The sequence below is a fragment of the Peromyscus leucopus genome, chromosome 7, assembly GCF_004664715.2.
Source record: "Peromyscus leucopus breed LL Stock chromosome 7, UCI_PerLeu_2.1, whole genome shotgun sequence".
In the NCBI taxonomy this organism is placed as follows: domain Eukaryota; kingdom Metazoa; phylum Chordata; class Mammalia; order Rodentia; family Cricetidae; genus Peromyscus; species Peromyscus leucopus.
The window spans coordinates 32,458,624-32,479,925 of record NC_051069.1 but is presented as its reverse complement, the minus strand read 5'-3'; the positions used below and the strand labels follow the sequence as shown (position 1 = coordinate 32,479,925).

At 45.3% G+C, this 21,302-nt stretch overlaps 1 protein-coding gene across 1 annotated transcript in view; it reads right to left on the bottom strand.

Moving 5' to 3' along the window:
- Crtam (cytotoxic and regulatory T cell molecule) overlaps positions 1-16,607 on the bottom strand; it is a 29,350-nt gene extending 12,743 nt beyond the window's left edge. Inside the window, exons 1-5 of the mRNA XM_028866300.2 lie at positions 16,505-16,607; positions 7,794-7,934; positions 5,855-6,010; positions 3,566-3,709; positions 1,994-2,155 (exon numbers count right to left, since the gene is read on the bottom strand). Of these exons, the coding sequence (XP_028722133.1) occupies positions 1,994-2,155; positions 3,566-3,709; positions 5,855-6,010; positions 7,794-7,934; positions 16,505-16,550 (649 nt within the window). The 5' untranslated portion in view covers positions 16,551-16,607. The remainder of the gene's footprint in view (positions 1-1,993; positions 2,156-3,565; positions 3,710-5,854; positions 6,011-7,793; positions 7,935-16,504) is intronic.
- Positions 16,608-21,302: the final 4,695 nt, after the last annotated feature.

Below are 21,302 nucleotides of genomic sequence, written 5' to 3'. Positions count from 1 at the left end.
GTAAGTGTATCATCATGTAACTGTGCCTATCAACTAAGATATGTGACAGATGGGTATTGTCTCCTGAAATTTATGGCTGCTTCTCAGTGTTCATTGAATCAAAGAATTTACTGTGGTTTAAAATTTTTATTTTCATAATTAAGCATATGTAATTTTTAAACAGATGTAAAAAACATGAATTGTGGGTAGAACCTTTGGGGAAGGCAAAAAAAATTACAGAAAAATCATTAGAGAAACTATATTCCAGAAGTTCCCTTTACCCATGGTGATGCAGTTTTGTTTGTTTTTTGAGACAGTCTTGCTATATAACAGCTTTAGTTGGCTTGGAATTTGCCATGTAGACAAGACTGGCCTTACATGTCTGTTGATTCTCTTGCTTAATTATTATATACTTATTTCAAGCAAGAATACTTGGTAGAAATAACTGAATGCAGAAACTGTTGAGGACCATATTGTTTTCTATTAAGCCAGACATTGGGGATATTTAAAAAAATAAAGAAGTAGTCATTTTCTCACATGTGTTTGTAACATGGTTATTTTTTCCACAAAACTATGCCTTGTTATGGAAATGTTTGTTAACATATAGTAGACTTATTATTTTCAAATGACTTAACCATGTATTTTAAATTTCTCAGTTTTAACTACTAATAGGTAAATATTAACAGAGACAATTTGAATATATAGAAGCTCTTTGTGATTCTCAGGAGTGTGAAAGGTGGACTGGGAGATGACTCGGCTGGTCACCTGCCTGCTGCAGAGTGTGGGGACCTGAGTTAGCATCCCCAGCACCCAGGTACCAGCCAGAAGAGCACCAGCCGGTGCTCCCTGCCCACTGAGACAGAGACAGGTGGATCCATGTGGCTCACTGGACAGCCATTCTCACACCAGTGACCCCAGGTTCAGTGAGCGACTGTCTCAAAAAGTCAGGGTAGACAGTGACTGAGGAAGACATGTCAGCCTCTGGCTACACAGACATTCATCCACACCTGAACCAGCAGACCATTCACACACTCCCACTCCCACACGCGGGCGTGCGAACACACACACACACACACACACAAGTGTGGAAGGTGATTACATTAAAGATGTTTAGGAGCTGGGGCTCAATTCTGTAAAAGTCCACTCCCACACTATTGATGGGAACCAAACGTTCCTCCTTTGCTGTCAGATGAAGCAAATCAGTCTCCAGAGAATTTAATCCTTCTTCTTACTCCGTTCTCTAGAAACATTGCGTATTCCTCGATGTGACACATTCCTAGGACAATTCTTATGTTCCCTGCACCCCACCCAGAAGATAGTGTAGATGAGAGGTCTCAGAATGCTTACTTGTAAATGCTCTTTAAAGCATTCTCAGCTAGTAAGTTTTTTTTTTTTTAATCGATTGGGTGAACAAAATGTTTGTACTATCTCTGCGGCTCATCAAAGGAAAAAGATAATAAGCAAACAGAAGCCACTAGTTGCTGACACTAATGACCCACTTTGAACATTTTCTGGAGATCTGGAATGGTTCTAGATCATCAATAGGTGGCTATGGTGGCTAATATTGGTTGTCAACTTGATACACTTGGGAAGAGGGAACATTAATTGAAGAATTTCTTCTATCAGATTGGCCTGCAGGCCTGTCTGTGGGGCATTGTCTTGATAGATAGTTGATGTGGGAAGGTTTACTAAAGGATGAGCAGCACCACTCCTTGGCAGGTGGTCCTGGGTTCTATAAGAAAGCAGGCTGATTAAGCCATGAGGAGCAAATCAGAAAGCAGCATTCCTCCATGGCCTCTGCTTCAGTTCCTGCCTCCTGGTTCCTGCCTTGCATGCCTGCCCTGAGTTCTCTCCATGATAGACTGTGACCTGAGAGCTGTAAGGTGAAATAAATCCTTCCCTCCTTTAAATTGTTTTGGGTCAATGTTTTAGCATAGCAACATGGAAGCACACTAGGACACCAGAGCCATGTTAAGCTAGATTAAAGACATCTAAACAGAACCATTCTTCTTACCCAGGTCTTCAAACCGGAAGGGGGCAACCAGCTTCCTTCCTTGCAGGCCCCTGTGTCGGATAATGCAGTGCACTGTTGAGTTTTTGCCGTACGAGTGGACTATGAGCGTGCTGGTGGTGTTACAGGTTTTCCCATCAGTTTCAAACTCATGGTGGAGTCCGCCTACGCAACAAGGTGAAGAGACGGGAAAGGTTGCTGCTGCGGAACTCTACTGGATGGTTCGCACGGCAAGCGGAACCTCAGTCTAACCCTCAGACAGCTGCCTTGTGTGGATTGGGCGTGGGCAGGAAGACAAGCAGCAAGACACACAGCCTGCCATGGGTAAAGGAGAGTGGGGAAGTTCCTCCCCTTTGTACCGGGGAGAAAAGAGCAAAGCTTACGGGGTTACACAAGAAAGGCAACTCACTGTCAGAAAGCACAAAACCCAAGAGCACGAAGGTGACATTGATGAAGGAGTTTGATGATGAAGTGGATTGTGCTGGACTGGAAGACAGAGCTGAGTCTCAAGCCTTTTCTACCTAGAACCCCGCTTAGCCCTCAGCTTTCTTGAGAATGCACAGTCCCTTGAAGCTCTTGGGGGCAGATGATTGGACAGTCAGCAAAGGCAGCATCTACTAAAATGTCGGCCATCACTATGTGTTCCCCCCAAGATCATAGCTGTCCTGCTTAAAACAAAGGTAGGTTCTTCATTCTTACAGTATTAAAGACAGTCTTACAGTATTAAAGACTCACTCTGTAGCTCAGGCTTGCCTCAACTCTTGCCCCCCCCTTCCATGTGCTGGGGTTGCCTATATGAACCATAACACCGGCCTCTTGTTATCTTTTCATCGGTCTCTGTATGTGCAATGCAGTATCCACATATAAGGAAGGCTTTGTGTGTTTAATCACAGACACTCCCTGACTTAGGATGCCTCAGCTTAGGATTTCTCAAGCTTAAAACGTACAAAAGCACACACAGGCACACTCGTAGATACAGGCAATTGTTCTGTGTTTTAATTGCCTTCAGCACAGAATTGAATAAAATACACGCACAGCTCGGAAATTTCTTTATGAAATGTGCTTTGTAATACATGATTTTGCTGAGTGGTAGGATAATGTGAGTGCTCAAAGTATGTCTGAGGTTGATGAGGTTGTTTGATGTTTGGTGAATTGAAGCATTAAGATTTTCATGAAGAGATTTTTAACGTGCAGTGGGGTTTCTTGGGACACAGCCACTTGGTAAGCTGAATATCATGTGTACACATAACGACAGGTTTCCAATTTTACGACTGTGAAAAAAGCTTATGCTCCATGTTATGCCACTTAATTTGGGGAATTTTGTCAGTTTTTAAGAAGTATTATAGATAACTCACTTTATCTCTCTACTCTGATTTAAAAAAGCTCGTGATTTGAGGTTAGCCAACACTAGACAAAATATGGATTGTTATAATGCTAATTTCTCTGGAGCCAAACTGATGTATTGACTGGTGTCTTTGGGCACCTCTGGCCACCAGAGGGCGCCATAACATTTAAAAAGCTTTTGGAAATTTAAGCAAGAAAGAAAACAAAGAAACCTTTCTCTCCCCTACTTACCATAGATCTCCATATCACGCCCCAGCAGCCAGGTGATTTGCGGAGGGGGCTTGCTCCTCTCTGTGGAGCATTTCAGAACAACATGTTTTTCACCGTTCTGCCTTCTGAGAACCAAAGCTTCCACAGTCGGCTTGAAAGGAGTCACTGGAAGAAAATTAATTTTTCTGTGCTGAACTAGTTGTAGGCATGCATGTGGGCACAGGTATGTAGAAGTATGTACAGGTTTGTAGAGGCCAGAGGTAGATGTCAGGAGTATTCTTCAATCACTGTCTGCCACTGGGTCTGGAGCTCATGGATGCAGCTAGACTGGCTGGCTAATGGGCTGCAGGGATGTACCCGTCCCTTCATCCGTGCTGGAGTTAAAGGTGGCCTGTGCCCAGCTTTTATGTGGGTAGTGGGCATCCTAAACCAGTTTGTCAGGCTTACATGACAAGCACTCTCCTGAATGACAGGATTTCCATCCACCTGGTCTGCATATGTTGTCAAAGCACATCACCTATGAATCTTAGGGGCTGCTATAGGGATAGTTATCTAATTACTGGCCACATTTCTTGTTGAACTTTTCCCAGAATCCTATCGTGTTATGCTTTCAAAGAACCAAGCCGGCTGAGGTCAGAATGTTTGTTTCTGAGCATGTGACTAGTTCCTGAGGATTCTCAAAAAGACATCATTCGAACAGCAGTCTGAATGTGATGGGATGCTACAACAAGCTTGGTTGCTAGCACACTAGGGAGAGATCCAACTTGTGTCACCAGCTGGCTGTAGAAACGGACAAGCCCTACAGCTTCTTGATATGTCAGCTGTGATGCAGAGGAGTTGGCCTTTTAGCTCTAAATGTTTGTAAGTTTATGCAAATCAGGGGCAAGGTAAATTTCTCATGCCCCTTCCTCACATCAAAAGAACATTTCCATTATCAAGAACCCACTGGTCTTTTCTCTTTGTACTTCTGTCCTGGAAATCATTTTCAGCTGAACTGACTTCTGCTGTGGGATGTTCTGTATGGCAAATGTGTTGCTCTGATTGGCCAATAAATAAAATACTGATTGGCCAGTGGCTAGGCAGGAAGTATAGGTAGGACTAACAGAGAGGAGAAAAGAAAGAACAGGAAGGCAGAAGGAGTCACTGCCAGCCGCCGCCAGGACAAACAGCATGTAAAGATGCCGGTAAGCCATGAGCCACGTGGCAAGGTATAGATTTATGGAAATGGCTTAATTTAAGATATAAGAACAGTTAGCAAGAAGCCTGCCACGGCCATACAGTTTGTAAGCAAAATAAGTCTCTGTGTTTACTTGGTTGGGTCTGAGCGGCTGTGGGACTGGCGGGTGACAAAGATTTGTCCTGACTGTGGGCAAGGCAGGAAAACTCTAGCTACAGACGTCTTCCTTTTTCCAGTTCTACTTTTGCTTTTTTCTTTCATGGGGAACCACACTTGTACATATATGTTGAATTCATCCAGACTTTGGGAAGGAACGGAATGACTCGGGGGTGGGGGGGGTTGGGGGGTTGAGGTGTATTACTTGTTGGCACCACGAAAAGGGCAATGAGAGACCCTTCAAGGAACTAACAGTCTGGCTGCGGACTCAAGTCCTCTGCTTTCAGAAGGTGAGTACAGTGGTAATTCCTTATTACAGGAAAAAAATTTTAAAACTAAAATATCAAGTTGTGGAGCTGGAGGGATGGCTCAGTGCATAGGAAGGAGTATTGTTCTTGCCCAGGACCTGTGTTTGGGTGACTCACAATCACCTGACAGCTCCAGGGGAACCTGACACTATCTTCTGGCCTGTTTGGGCAACCACACTTTATCCCCACACAGACACATAATTAAAAATAAAATAAATCTTATAAGAGATTCATTGTAGAGTGGCCTGGGGGAGGTGACTCAGCAGGTGGAGGTACACGCCAGCAAGCCCAACAACCTGAGTTCCGTCCCCAAGATCTGTGTGCTGGAAGGAAAGGCCGATCCTTCAGAAGGTCCTCTGCCCTCTGTGCATGAGCCCATGGCACATGCCCCTCCTCAGATAAGTTTTGTTTATCTGTTTGTTTGTTTTCCAAGACAGGGTTTCTCGGGTGTAGCCCTGGCTGTCCTGGAATTCACTCTATAGACCAGGCTGGCCTCGAACTCACAGAGATCCTCCTGCCTCTGCTTCCTGATTGCTGGGATTAAAGATGTGAACTGCCACTGCCCAGCCTCAGATGAATTTTTGAGATTAAAAAAATGAATAAATAAAATGGTGCATTTTGCTCATCACTATATCACGCCCAGGGAGAGTTTCCCTGCTGGGAACATACCTAACACAATCACCCTCACTTGCTTCTTCATCCTCACGGAACTTTCATAATGTAAGCACTTATACACGCCTTCATCCTGCAGCGTTACATTGGGCACCCGGATGGAGAGCTCTGTGGCCGAGTGGTGGAGAAGCTGGTATTTGGAACTTTTTAAAGCTGTGAAAGAGGGAAAAGACGTTGTTAGGAGGAAAGCTCACTCACAGGAGCGCCTGCCTCTGCCTCCCCGGGGCTGGGATTAAAGGGCTGTGCCACCGCACCCGACTTCCATGGTTTTAATGAACGGTGCCCGGCCATAGTTTGCTTCTTGAACCCGATGTTTGTGTGGTTTGCCTCGTCACAACAAATGTCAGCCATGGAAGATAAATACGCCAGCCAAGTGCCTTCAAATTTTATTTTAAAAATGTTCATTACAATTTGAAGATTCCTGTGGATTTCCATCCTTAGTCCTTCCAAGGATTGGCCAATAGTACAAAAAGAGCAAGCTTGCAAAGTTCTAATAACATGGAGGGTTCCTCTTGATTTGATTTTACATACCGACCTGGGAATTTCATGTAAGGCCAAAGCTCCCTGGGCAAAGCAGAGGCTCTGAAAAGAGCGATTTTGTTGATTTGCTCTTTAATCTGTTAACAGTGCTTAACTAAGTGCACAGTATAAACAGAGTTAACCTTGGATCACCGCCCAAGGGAACATTCGTCTTTCAGAAGGATGGCTGGGCCTCTTGGGACCTGATGCCTCCTGAGCTAACTCTCTGGGTTTTCGGTCTCATCTCTGTTGACCTTGGAGTCAAGAGTTCTTTGTTGTGGCGGGCTGCACGGTGAAGGGTGGGTGGTTAGTGCATGCCTGGCCTCTACCTTCCAGATTCCAGAGCCCAGGACCCCCACTCGTACTTGTAACAACCCCATCAAGTTCTCAGTCACTGCCAAATGCCAACCAGAGGGCAAGATGACTCTGCCTGGAGGATCTTGGTTTGGATTAAGGGGTTTTACTGCAGAGCACTCCAGAATGTCTCACTGCCCCTTCTTCCAAAGAAAAACAAACAGGAAAAAAACAAAAAAAAACTTCGTTTAACAGAACTATTCCTACTCAGTTCATTTCTCCACCACTTTTCTCAACTTGTATCTACTGAGTCGTCTATTGGACTCCACTGTTAACAGCTGGTAAAGCAATCTATTTGGCTACTTTATATTTAATGTATCAATTAAGCAGTATTGACAAAGCATATCTATTTTTCAGTGGCTCTATTTATGAACATAAATGGAACTTTGCTGACTCTGATTTTCTCGAGTACTTGACAGCTAGGGGTATTAGAGATATCAAACGGTCTCCTTATAAAGAGTCTTTGGTACATTCCCGTCTAAGGTCCAAGCGACTCGTGAAGTTTGTCCCTTTCTCTCTCAAGCAGGCAGCACACACCTCATGTGTGACATGAGAAAGGCGTGACCGTCCTTCTGACTAAAGGGCATTCCATCAGTTTCCAGTGCCTGGAGATCTTGGTGTTAAGTCCGACAGGGGCAGACTTGTGCTTGGTAATGTGACTTCGCTGCTGACTCCAGACACGAGGTCGTGCGTCAGCCTCACAGGAAGGTCCACCAAGGCAGCCTGCTGCCTACCTATGGCTTTGCTGTGGGTGTTTCCCGGCCATTGAGAGTCAAAAAGTGATGTGGGGGTGAGAGATACAGCCGTGGAGAGGTGCTTTGTAAGTTTGCGCCCCCTTTAACAACCTTTCTGATGGGGTTTCCACTTCAAACTTCCTGTCCCCCCAAAAGCCGCGCTGTGTCAAAGGACAGGCTTCAGGGGTGTGAGTCACGTGTTGCAGTGGGTGGGCTGAGCCCACCCTTTGGGTGACTCATGTGGGCCTTTGTGCCACTGATCTGCCCCAGCTGGAAATCCCTTAGGTTGAGGTTTATCAATTTTTTTTCCCTCCCCTCACCCCACTTACCAGGATGCTGATTAAAAAAAATGGTAAAGCCGGAAGGGGCCAGCCACTGGAGAGAGGCATCCTGTGTCAGAGAAGTTGCACATTTCAGGGTGAGTGTCTGGCCTTCCTCCACTGTGATGGTTTCCACGGTCAGCGAGGCTGCTGAGGAAGGGGAGATGGGGAAGGTCAGGGAGCATGCATGTGTGCATGACATGTGGTGGCCAGAGGACAGACCCAATCACTCAGCTCGCGCCTCTGCCCAGCGAGTCCCACGATGGAACTAAGGTTGTCAAACCCGGTAGCAAGTGCCCTGGCCGCAAAAGCCCTTGCTCCAGCCCCAAAGGAAAGATCTGTTGCTCACTTTACAGATGAGTAAATCCATGAGGCTCAAGGCCACAGAGGTCCCAGGACTGGAATCTGTACTCAGGGTGCGGACGTCTGTCACTACATAGGCCTGTCAGAGTGATGAACCCCCAGAAAACAGCATTGATAGCCTCAGTTTATAAAATGGGTCATCTGCAAGTTTAAGTATTACATCAGCTGTCTATGATCCCTGGTGCTGCTCAGTGGGAAGGGCTTCTTAGCAATGGAGAAGCCCCGGGGTTGAATCCCCATCACACGCACATGCCCTGGAGTGTGTACACACACACACACACACACACACACACACACACACACACACACACACGCTCTGGGATGCTCTAGTGACTTGTTAGGGCTGTTGGTCACTGGGAATATATAGATCCACCCCAGATAGCTTCCACCACAGAGGGACTTTCTCTAGCAAATGTAAGGGTCTAATTTCCCTGAATCACGGAGAATAATGAACTGACTCTAAGCAGTGACAAATGTATTGTTCCAGAAAGAAAATAAAGGAAGAGTAAACTGGTTTTTACTCAGTCGGCACATTCATCATGATGCATTATTGCTTCAAGTTTTAAACTAAACTGTTTTTTCCTTGGTATAATATAATTCTTACCCAGGAGGGTTTCAAAACTATCCAACCGGAAGAACACCGTGCTTATAAATTATCAACAGCAAATGCTTTACAGCCCTATCTGCAATCTAAAAGTGAAAAAAAAAAAAAAAAGGTGGGATAGTTTATTTCCTAGTGATACATTGTAAAAAAGAATCTTTTTTGAAACAATGTCTCATGTAGCCCAGACCGACCTTGAACTCACTAAATAACCCAAGGGGACACCGACTGCCTCTGAACTCACTCTGTAACCCACTCTGGCACCGAGCTCCTGATCTCCTGTCCCAGCCTCCCAAGTGTTGGGATTACAGACATGAGCCACCATACCCAGCATCCTCGAAAGAATTTTAAAGATCAGGAAAAATGCTTTGGATCGTCCTGGGAACTCAGGAGTGCAGCTATTTTGTGTGCATTCCATCTCCAGTCCTTAATTTCCATGTAGGCTATAGCAATAATAACCCAGCACTTTTGTCTTGTGTTCACATTTATTTTCATGAGAAAATAGTTGGTTTTAGTGGAGAAAGAACGATGGGTCATTGTGAGGCTGAGGAATGGCTTAGATGTAAAGTGCTTGCCATGCAGTCCTGGGGCTGAGCTTGGACCCCAGCATCCACTAAAATATATATAACAAGCACAGAGTATTCATCTGCAATATCCCAGTGGAGGTGGGGACAGGTGGACCCCTGGGACTTGCTGGCCAGCTAGCCTAGTGGGATAGATGAGCTCCAGGTTCAAAGAGACACCCTCTCTCTCTCTTAAAAAAAAAAAAAGAAAGAAAGAAAAAGAAAAAGAAAAGAAAAAAGTAGAGAATGATGTTGAATACACTCAATGTTTACCTCTGGCTTCCACACCCATGTACACACACGCCCACACATATGTGTACACACCTATTTAAATATGTACACACAAACACACAGATTTGTGGAGCTGGGGACACAGCTCCAGTGGTAGAGTATGTGCGTAGCATGCCACAGGCCTCAGCTTCGGTTACTAAGTAACTAAGTAACCAATCGAGACATCCGCGTTTTCAGAACTAAGCAATGAGGCCTGTAGCCAGAACGCTGCTTGGGTTTCCTCAGGGGACATAATCTCCTGCTCATGAATTGAACAGAGTCGGTAGACTCTTTCAATGTCGTCAGATTGTGATACACTGTACCGTGGCTTTTTAGCACAGGCGAAGGTATTATTCACCCTGAGATCAGCAGCAGCAGCTCTTGCGGCTGAAATCTTAACGTGTGGGGCTGCCGGGTCAGACCCGTCACGTTTATTGAGACCTGAGATGCAGACCGGAAGGTCTACGATTGAGGTGCCGAGCTCGGCCGAGACACCAGTCCTTGCTTTGCTTTTACTGCTCTTATTTTGGCCCCGCGTTGGATCCTGCAGCAGGAAGTTGGTGTAGAAAGGAAGACTAGTCCCCTGTGAAGCCACAGGCCCACCCAGCTTTGCTTAAAAGAATACTTGAACGATGACTCGGGGTGCCTAAGCTCTGTCAAAGGGCGCGAGAGGAGGATGCCGTCCAGAGGGAGCGGCCTTCCGAGGAGAAGACATCCACGGTCCTCTTCCTGCCGGTGGATCCTGAATGGGAATTTCAGCCGTCTTTTCACTTTCTTTCACCTAAGTTTGCAGTCCAACTTTCACCTGTCGTCAGAGCAACGAGGTGTGGGTTCTTGTTTTTTGCTTACCACTTCCTCCCCGTCAGTGCTAACGACACACTGACAGCATTCTCACCCACTCTTAACTTTTCTCATGCCCTCCATGTCCTGTGCCAGCTTCCTACTTCTCCCTGTCCGGCCTGCAACATTCTCATCTGTAGATCAGTCCTAGGGGGAGCTCAGCGATGGATGGCTGTCATGTCTTACCACCTCCTTCAGCCCCAGGCTGTGTTGACTGAGGGGCGGACTGTCTTCTGGGCTTGGTTATCTCAGTGACCGGATGCATGCAGCCACTAATGGCCATGTGTTACAAGGCCACACTTTGAGCCTTTCCTTATGGACTGTGTGGTTAGGAGATTTCATCACTGTGCAAATACCGTGAAGTATACTTATTTTTACAGTGTTGATGGTTGATCCCATGGTACTGACTTTTTTCTTCTTTTCTTGTCCTCTAAACAAATTATTACATCTATCTATCTATCTATCTATCTATCTATCTATCTATCTATCTATCTATCTATCTTATCTATCCATCCATCCATCTATCATCTATCATCTATCTATCCTCTATCTATCACCTATCTATCTATCACCTATCTATCCATCTGTCTGTCTGTCTGTCTAACTACATACATACTTGTTCATTTCCCTCTCTGCGTGTGTTTATGTAAGGACGTGAGTGAGTGCATCATAGCGCACATGCGGAGGTCAGGAAACACCTTGTAGGAACTGCTGCTCTCCTTTCACCATGTGGACCTCTTGGATGCCAACCAGGTCAGACGTCTTGGCACCATGTCCCACAACCCGCTGAGCCGCCTCACAGGCCCTCCTTTCCCCCCTTCATCAAGTGTACTTCGTGTTTACACAGACTTGGAGAGTGTGGCTCGCTGCACACTCAAACCGCGTGGTGATCTTGTGGGGCCACAGTGTATGCGGTCTGCTGTAGAGACATGATAGACTTGCCAGTGCTCCACCACGCATGACTGTGTAGAAATGGGATTTGACTCTTCATCTTCTCTTCCCTCCCACAGGTAAACTAACGGTCCTGGACGTGGAAGACGATGCCTCAGTGGGTAAGAACATATGCTCTGCAAGCATGCGGACCTGAGTTCAAGTCCCTAGCACCCACATAAAAAGAAAAGCCAGGCATGCCTGTGTGGTTTGTGTGTGCTTGTAACCCAGGTGTTGGGGGCTCAGAGACAGGCAGATCCCTGGTGGTAGCTAAGGCCAGGCTGGCAGAAACAGTGGGCTTAGGCTTAATGGAGACACTGTCTCAAGGGAGTGAGGGGGAGAACATTAGAGGAGGGTATCCGGTGTGCTCTGCTGATGTGTATGTGTGCACCAGCATACACAAGTGTACACACACATACACATGCACACACATATGCACACATGCTCGAATACACACTCTCTCTCTCTCTCTCTCTCTCTCTCTCTCTCTCTCTCTCTCTCTCACACACACACACACACACACACACACACACCACCCACAAAAATAAACTAATGTTACTGTCGGTGGATGGTATCTCATCAAAGCACATGTAACTAACTTTCAAGCAAAGGGTGAGTGGTAGTCACGCCCAGAAGCGCACACACAGGGGAAGCCAGTGCCTTCCTAAGAACCCTTGGCCCTTCCCAAGTCCAGGGGAGAGTTTCTGTGGAGGGTCTTTCTATAGGTCATCAGAGGGACTGAAAAAAACAATAAAATATTCTTTTTAAAACATTGACTTATGCCCAATCGTTGTATGTAATAAATTCAAAATCAAAGCAGAGCAAGTCTGTTGCGGGGTCCCAAACTCAGCATGCGCAATTGAAATCTGCGACCCGTCCCGTTCCCTGCGTCTCTGGTGCTCTCATAACTAATACAGACATGCCATAGGCTCCACCCCAGTGCCTCCTTACTTAGTTAATGTGGTCACCAGCCACGGCACCCAGACATTCGACAAGCACACCAGACTCTCATTTCCCCCAAGCACTGATTGAATCAACCCAGCCTTCCTTTTCCCACTGCGGCTGTGGCCTTGGCTGGGGCTCCCATTGCTTCTTGCTGGACCATTCCGACAATTGTCTTCTAGCTGTCCTTGCCTCTAATTCATCACCCATTAGCTTTCAGACTGACGTTTAGAAGACATTATGCTTTTCCTTCACTTAAAATAGTTCCTGGGGCTGGAGAGATGGCTCAGCGGTTAGGAGCATTTGCTGTTCTTCCGGAGGAGAGTTTAATTCCCAGCACCCACGGTGGCTCACAACTGTCTGTAACTCTAGTTCCAAGGGATCCAATGTCCTCTTTGGCTTCTGAGGGCATGAGGCATGCATATGGGGGCACAGGCATATATGCAGACAAAACACTCATATTCTTAAAATAAAATAATTAAGTAAGAAAGAGCATGAACTACTCTTGCCGAGAACTTGAGTTCAGTTCCTAGTACCCACATCCAGCAGTTCACAGCTGTCTATAACTCCAGCTCCAGGAGAATCTGACGTTTCTGTCCTTTACTGATACTCCACCCACCTACCCCCACATCCCACATACATATAATTTTTAAAGAGAAATAAGGAATACTTAAAAGTGTTTCCTATGGCTGCCTTTGTATGTCGGCATCAGGCTAAAATTCCTGATGATTTTCCTCACGTTCTCCTCCTCATGTCTCACTTGATGATGCTCCTCCCAGATATTCCAGGTGAAGGGACACTTGTTGGGTCCTGGAAGATCCAGGCTGAAAAGCCACTTTTGCCCAGCTGTTCTCATGGCCTACGCAGAGCCTTGCTTATCTCCTCCAAGACCCTCCTTAGGGAGACTCAACTCATAAGTCCCAACTTTTGTCAAAACTTCTAAGTAGAAGGCTTTGGTGACTGCTCAGTGCTAAAAGCTTGTGCTGAGCAAGCAAGAAGATGGGAGTTTGATCCCTAGAACATGAATACTTGGAGGGGCTGGTGGCTCCTTCGCTATTCCCACACTCAGGAGACAGAGACAGGATCTCTGGACCAAGTTGGCTAGTGAGAGCAGCCATATTGGCAAGCTCTAGGTTTGATGGAGAGACCCTGCCTCAAAATGAGAAAGTGGGAGACCTTGCCTCAAAATGAATAAGTGGAGAGTTATCAAGGAAGACTTTCAATATCAAACTTGGGTTTCCACACATGTGCACACACATGTTCACACACATACGTACCACCCAATACATATAAAAAGAAAAACAAACTTGAAAACAGGCCTTTACCTCTTTCCTTCCAACTGACTGGATCTCTCTTCTAAACATACTCAAAGGCTTTGAGCGGTTTTACACTTAGTGCATTCCTTTACACTGTGTGGTCACAGGTCTATCTCTGATAATGGATTACAAATGGCTAGAAGTGGAGGCAGTGTGCCATCCATTCACTATACACTCCCAGGGACCAGAACAAAGTTAGGTTTTTAGATATTAGTTGAATTAATGGGCGAAAGGGACAAATATAAATCTTCAGAGACAAATATGTTAACAGAACTCTAATTTCTCTCCACAATTGTGACATCAAATGATAGAGACTTGAACTGAATGAAAGCTAAAAACATAGTGAGTGAGTTCTCAGATTGGAGTCCTGTTTCTCTGGCTCTTATGGCAAGTTAGGCAGAAATGTGCTTCAGTGAAAATCATTACAAAGAGAGATTTGTATTATTTTTAGATAGACAAGGCAGAGAAACTGCAGCTGTGAAAATCAATTAGACTTGTCAAAATCAAATCATCTTCCAGACCCTCATAAAGAGGCTGGCTTGACTCAAGGGAACAAAGGAATTCTTCAGTTTGCAGGAGCCCTTCCTGAAGCTAGAAAAAAGGGTAGAAACTTGGCTGGGTTTGACCTTTTCCTTGGCCACAGTATAAGTGAGAGGAGAATTTGGAAAAACAACAAACAAACAAACAAAACACAGACTCATTCTCCTTTAAGTTTTATCCACCCTAGAGATTATTCATTCCAGGAGCCTTGAAAGGAGGGGTAGGCTCCAAGATCTTGAAATTCTTTTGTCTGCAAATCTCTGGCAGCCTTAGAAGCCACCACAGTGATTTTCCTACTGCCTAATTTGCTAAAATCAGCTGACAATTTGCAGCTGTGTCAAAGCTGATGCTGACAAGAAGCAGCATGGCCAGCTTCTGCTCACATGGGGCTCTGAGGAGCCTGAGCAGGTTTAGGTTAGAGTGACCAGTGGTGGTTCAAATCCCACTGAGGGTCTGTGTCGTCTGGGTGGGGGGATTTTGAGTTTGGGTTCTTTCAGTATTGAATCTTTCAGAATGTCTAAGTCAGAATAAGCCCTGAGTTCTTCATCCACATCAGGGCTGGAGAGATGGCTGGGCAGTTAAGAGAATACTGCTCTTGCAGAGGACCCTAGCTCGATTCCCAGCACACACATTGGGTGGTTTGCAAACATCTGTAACTCCAGCTCCTGGGAAATCCGATGCCTCTGGCCTCAGTAGGCTACATGTGCACATACGGGTTGCATGGCCTGGCAGACTTATCTTAAGCTTATCTTTTTGTTTTCTTATTTTTTTGAGACAGGGTCTTGCCATGTTGCATTGCAATTACTGATATCCACTACATAGCCTAGATTGATCTTAAACTCATGGTGATCCTCCTGCCTCAAATGCTGATATTACAGATATGCATCTACTGCCATGTTCAGATTAGGTTTAAGTTATGACTCCTGTTTTTGCTGTTTGTTTAAAAAAATATTTCTATGGTGTATTTTTTTTTTTTAATGTGGGAAAAGTTTGAAGCCTGGAAAAGTTAAGGTCAGCTGAAGGCTTTAGACCTTGGAATAATTGAAATCATACTAAATTTGGCTGTCTAAATGTACCCTTTCAGAATGCATTAGCTGTTCTTTAAGCCACTTACCGAAGAAACTAATGTCGTTCATTACCAAAACAGAATCCTTGTTAAGTGCCTCAGGGTACAGGGAACGGAAAGGAAGGCACTAATTGAAATACACAGATCAGGGAATTGAAAAACTATGTAAAAAAAAAAATGTTGCCCCCCCCTCTGCCCCCGCTCCGGCCCCCTGCAAAATAGCATCCTTCAGTTACCGTTCTAAATGAATGCAAATGAGAGGGATAGGCATGTTTCCTGGAACAGAGCAGGAGAGTCACTATTGGGAAGCAACCAAAACAATGAAGTTGAGCAGTGGCTCTCTGTACATGGTCCCTCCCCATACATCTGACGCAAGGGCCATCAGAGACCTGTGATACCAGTAAATGATCCCTCACCCTTTCCCCAACTCTGGGGTAGGACTAGCTTGACCTAAGCTAAAAAGGTCACGGCATCTTTCTCTAATGTTCATAATGCTATGGTAGAATTAGGCTTCAAAAACCAAATGATAGTAAAAATGTAACCGATCTCTATAAAGTAAGTGGCTTTCGGAGCTGGAGAGGTGGTTCAGCGGTTCAGAGCACCTGCTGCTCTGGCAGAGGACTTGGGTTCACTGTCAGCTCTCACATGGCAGCTCAAGGCCATCTGTAACTCCAGTTCCAGGAGATCCACCTTGCCCTTCTGGGCCCCTGGACACTGCATGCACATGTTACACAGACTCGGGCAGGCACAGCTCTCATCCACATAGAATTAAAAACAAATATATGTTGAAAACGAACCAGTTTTCACTAGGATAGTATTATCTCTGAAGGACATTAGAATTGAGTAGAATTAAGCCTTGCCACTTCCCAAAAGTTTTTGCATTCAGAATTTTCTTATAATGCGGAGTTTGACAGTTCAAACTTTTCTTAACATCTTCATCTAAAGAGGCAAAAACTGAATTTTAGAGAAATTAAAATATTTGACAAAGACTTATACACAAGGAAGTTTTGACTAGGCAGCTGGTTACATTTCACCATAACAGATCCACAGATGCATGCCATACTATCCCTGTACCCTGAAGAACAGTTAACAGGAGACAGAATGGGCACAGTAACTGGGTGTGTACATTGATTCAGCTAGAGCAGTATTAGCAAAATGACCTGGGTTGTCTTCCATAGTAGTCTCCATGAACACAGTTGACTGACAGGTAGGTTTGGCGAAAATGTTAAGTCAGCCGAGCAAAAGAAGAAAAACACAAACCAAAACACCCCTTCACTCTAAGTCCTTACCTTGCAACGGGACCCAGGACAGCAAGCTGAGAACGCCCCACCACATGTTGACTGCGCCGAACCTTCTTTGACAGTTTCCTGTAGGTTCTAAAGCACAGGCAGGCTTTTGAAGGGAGGAGGCTGTAGCTCTGTGACCTTACATGGGGCCAATTCCTCCACCCACTCCGAGCGCCCTCTTAGTTAGCTGCCCCTCACACACCTCCTGGGGGAACATCTCGGGGACCACAGGTGTCAGCTCCATTGTGGAGAGGTGTAAGTGAGGGCCTCATGGCAAACCCTGCCCCGCCACAAGTGGGTAGTGATGGTAAGTCAGCTGACTGAGGCTTGGGGGAAGACAGAGGGTAGCGAAGGTGAAAATGTCCCTGTCTAGTGAGGTCATCTTTATTTTTCTTTTCTAGTTTATTAGACAAATTATAGCTAGGTCACTTTTGCCTGACCTTCTTGGATATTTTGTATTTACAACTTGGACAACAGTTTCTAGTGGTTGTTAGGGGGATATATCACTTCATTCATTGGCTTTTGAAATCTGCACATTCATCTGTTTATCTGTCCTTCCATCTACTTACTAATCTACCCATCCATTCACCCCTCCTTCCATCTCTCCCCACATTCAACCAACTCTTTTAATATTTGTTTGTTTATTTATTTTATATCACAGTGTCCTCTCCCTCCTCTCCTCTCAGTCCCTCCCCTCTCCCCCCCCCCCCATCCACTTCTCCGGTTTCTCTTCAGAAAAGGGCAGGCCTCCCATGGATAGTGACAAAACATGGCATATCAAGTTGCAGTAAGACGAAGCACCTCCCATATATTAAGGCAACCAGTATGTGGAACTGAGTCCCAAAAGCTAGTAAAAGAGTCGGAGACAGCCCCTGTTCCCACTGTTAGGAGTCCCACAAGAAGACCAAGCTACACAACTGTCACACATGTTCTGAGTGCCTACGTCAGTCCCATGCAGGCTCCCTGGTTGTCCGTTCAGTCTCTGGGAGCCCCTATGAGCCCCTAGTTTATCTGTGGGTTTCCTTGTGATGTCCTTGACCCCTGTGGCTCGTACAATCCTTCCTCCCTCTCTTCAGTAGGATTCCCTGAGCTTGGTCCAATGTGTGGCAGTGGGTCTCTGCATCTGTTCCCACTAGTTTCTGGGTGAAGCCTCTCTGATGACAACTGGGGTCGTCACCAATCTATGAATATAGCAGAATATCATTAGGCATCGTCACATTGACTTTTTTTCTCGAGTTGTGTTTGGTTCTATCCTAGGTCTCTGGGCCATCCAGCTTCCGGGTCTTGGCACTCTAGGCAGTGTCAAGGGTGGGCTCACTCTTGTGGCATGGGTCTCAGGTTGGACCAGCCACTGTTGGCCACTCCCACAATCTCTGTGCCACCTCTTATCGTGGCACATCCCATAGGCCGGACAGACTGTAGGTCGAAGGTTCTGTGGCTGGGTTGGGGTCCCACTCCCGCCACTGGTAGTCTTGCCTGGTCACAGGAGATGGCCAGTTCAGGTTAGATGTCTGCTATTGTTAGGCGTCAGAGTTTCCCTTCTACAAGGTTTCTACCTAACATGAAAACGCCCCCTTTCCAGTTGTCTCTTCCAGTACCGTCCCCCATACCTATCCCTACCTGATCTCTCGTATTTCCATCCCCCCTGGCCCTCAGTCCACCCACAAAATCTCTTCATTTTTCCTTCCCAGGGAGATTCGAGTGTCCCCCCTGCTGCCTAGCTTCTCTGGGTTTGTGGATTGTAGCATGATTATCCTTTACTTTATAATTAATATCCACTTATGAGTGAGTACATACCATGCCCGTCTTTCTGGATCTGGATTACCTTATTCAGGATTTTTTTCTAGTTCTATTCATTTGCCTGCAAATTTCCTGATGTCATTGATTTGAACAGCTGAGTAATACTTCATTGTGTAAACGGACATTTTCATTATCCATTCTTTGGTTGAGGGACATCTAGGTTGATTCCAGGTTCTGGCTATTATGAATAAGGCTTCTATGAACATAGTTGAGCAAGTGTTCTTGTGGTATGATTGAGCATCCTTTGGGTCTATGCCCGAGAGTGGCATAGCTGGGTCCTGAGGTACATTGATTCCCAATTTTCTGAGAAACCTCCATATTGGTTTCCAAAGTGGCTGTACAAGTTTGCACTCCTACCAGCAATGGAGGAGTGTTCCCCTTGCTCCACATCCTCTCCAGCATGAATTGTCACTTGTGTTTCTGATCTTAACCATGCTGACAGGTAAAAGATGGAATCTCAGTCATTTTAATTTGCATTTCCCTGATGGCTAAGGATGTTGAACAATTCTTTGTTTCTCAGCTCTTTGAGATTCTTCTGTTGAGAATTCTCTGTTTAGATCTGTATCCCATTTTTAATAGGATTATTTGGGTTTTTGATGTCTAATTTCTTGAGTTCTTTATATATTTTGGAAATCAGCCCTCTGTCAGATGTGATGGTTGATGAAGATCTTTTCCCATTCTGTAGGCTGCTGTTTTGTCCTATTGATGGTGTCCTTTGCCTTACAGAAACTTTTCAGTTTCATGAGGTCCCATTTATTAATTGTTGAACTTAGTGTCTGTGCTATTGGTGTTCTGTTCAGGAAGTTGTCTCCTGTGCCAACACATTCAGGGCTATTTCCCACTTTCTCTTCTATCAGGTTCAGTGTAGCTGGATTTATGTTGAAGTCTTTTATTCATTTGGACTTGGGTTGTATTCAGGGTGATAGATATGGATCTATTAGCATTCTTTTATATGTCCACATCCGGTTTTGCCAGCACCACTTTCAACCACCTCTTATATGCCTCTCTAAGATGACCAGACATGGGACAAAAATTTCTTGATTTTTTTTTTTGTTTTTAAGAAAAAATATGCTCTGGTGAGAGATTTAAAATATACAAATAAACAATTTCAGTTCACTTCTCTCATTAATTGAGATAGACTATTTCATTTGCAATAGGTTGCTACGAATAAGTGAATATAAGGCTGAATGGATGCTCTGTTTGAGATGCAAACACTATTCTTTTAAAAATGCATTTTTATGTATATAAGTGTTGTGCCTGAAAGTATGTCTGTGTACCTTGTGCGATCTTGGTGCCCACAAAGGCCAGAAGAAGGCATCAGATCCCTGGATTACAGGCAGTTGCTATCTGGGAATAGAACCCGGGTTCTCTGGAAGAGCAGTCAGTGCTCTTAGCCACTGAGCCATCTCTCCAGCCCCAACACTACCCCTTTTATTCTGACATCTAAAAGGATGTTTGACATAATTTTTCTAGAGCATTGAAGAGCTTGCTGTTACGGTTTAAATATGGAATGTCCCTGACTGGATGTTTTGTTTAAACTTCACTCTCCAGCTGTTTTGTGTGTGCTGTGCAGCCTTTGGTTCATGATGCTTAGCTGGTCTCCATGGTCTGTGTTGGCTGTGCAGACTTTGGGTCATGGTGCCTAGCTGGTCTACATGGCCTGTATTGGCTGAACAGCCTTTGGTCATGGTGCTTAGCTGGTCTCCATGGTCTGTGTTGGCTGTGCAGCCTTTGGTCATGGTGCCTAGCTGGTCTCCATGGTCTGTGTTGGCTGTGCAGACTTTGGGTAATGATGCTTAGCTGGTCTACATGGCCTGTGTTGGCTGTGCAGACTTTGGTTCTTGGTGCTTAGCTGGTCTACATAGGCTATTGGGAATAAAACATCGGAGGTCACAGTCATCTCTCATTCTGGTCTAACTTTTTGTTTTCCTGCCAGCCATGATATGAATAAACAGCAAATACTGCTGCTGCTATGGGTGGTAACCCTCCGGTTACCATGCCACTCTAATCTAGCCACGATGGACTGTGTGTCTGAAGCCATGAGTCTGGAACCCTAGCTCTAGGGAGATCTGATGTCCTTCTAGATTCCAAGGGCACAAGCACTCACACATGCACGCACGCATGCATGCATACACACACACACACACACACACACACACACACACACACACACACACACAGAGGGGGGGAAAGAGAGCACATGTATACACATAATTTAACATTTAAAAGAATCTTTAAACAACAACAAAACTTTTTAATGTCACAAGAGTCCATTAGCCCCAGAAGTTAAGAACAGTCCTCAAAGGAAATGCTGCAAAGCAAGCTGGTGTATGACGTGTCCTTGTGGTCTATGAAGGCCTTCCCACTCACTCATTCAACTCCACTTCAGCCTACAGTTCACAAGTGGTCAACGGGGAAAAATTACAGACTGTGACTGTTCAGTGGGTGGAGAGAAATGATGAAGGAGGGCCCCAGTGGTCAAGGAGCACCTTTCAACTCTTTTCTAATGGAAGTGTATGTGGTGACCACCCTAAGGGTAGGTGGGAGGCCTCATTAGTGAGAAATAGTTTCCCCATTCCTTTTCTACGTACGTAGCTGGAACCTAACAACAAAAGATAGAGTAAGAAGAGGAAAATCGCTGGTCTTCGTGTGTACTTGAAACATGCATGTGCATGGGAGACACCAGCGAGGGAACAAGTCTCAAGGGGGTGGCTTAGAACTCTAAAACAGCGTTTCCAGGAGGGAACAATGGAGTTTTAGAGAAGTTGCAACATATTATAAAAGGGTGGTGAGTCTGGGCAATGTGTGGGGAATGAACAGGTAAGAAAGGCTGGTTAATAAAGCTTTTTACCAAGTTCCTCTGGTGCCCTCTGGAGGTTGGGAAGGGCCCAAACTTGTCCCCAGCAAATGACCCGTGTCTTCAGAGCCCGAGGAGGAGGACACCTTCGTACATGGATGCCTTGCTTTTTAGCAAAGAAGGAGGAGGACAGAGACTACTTAT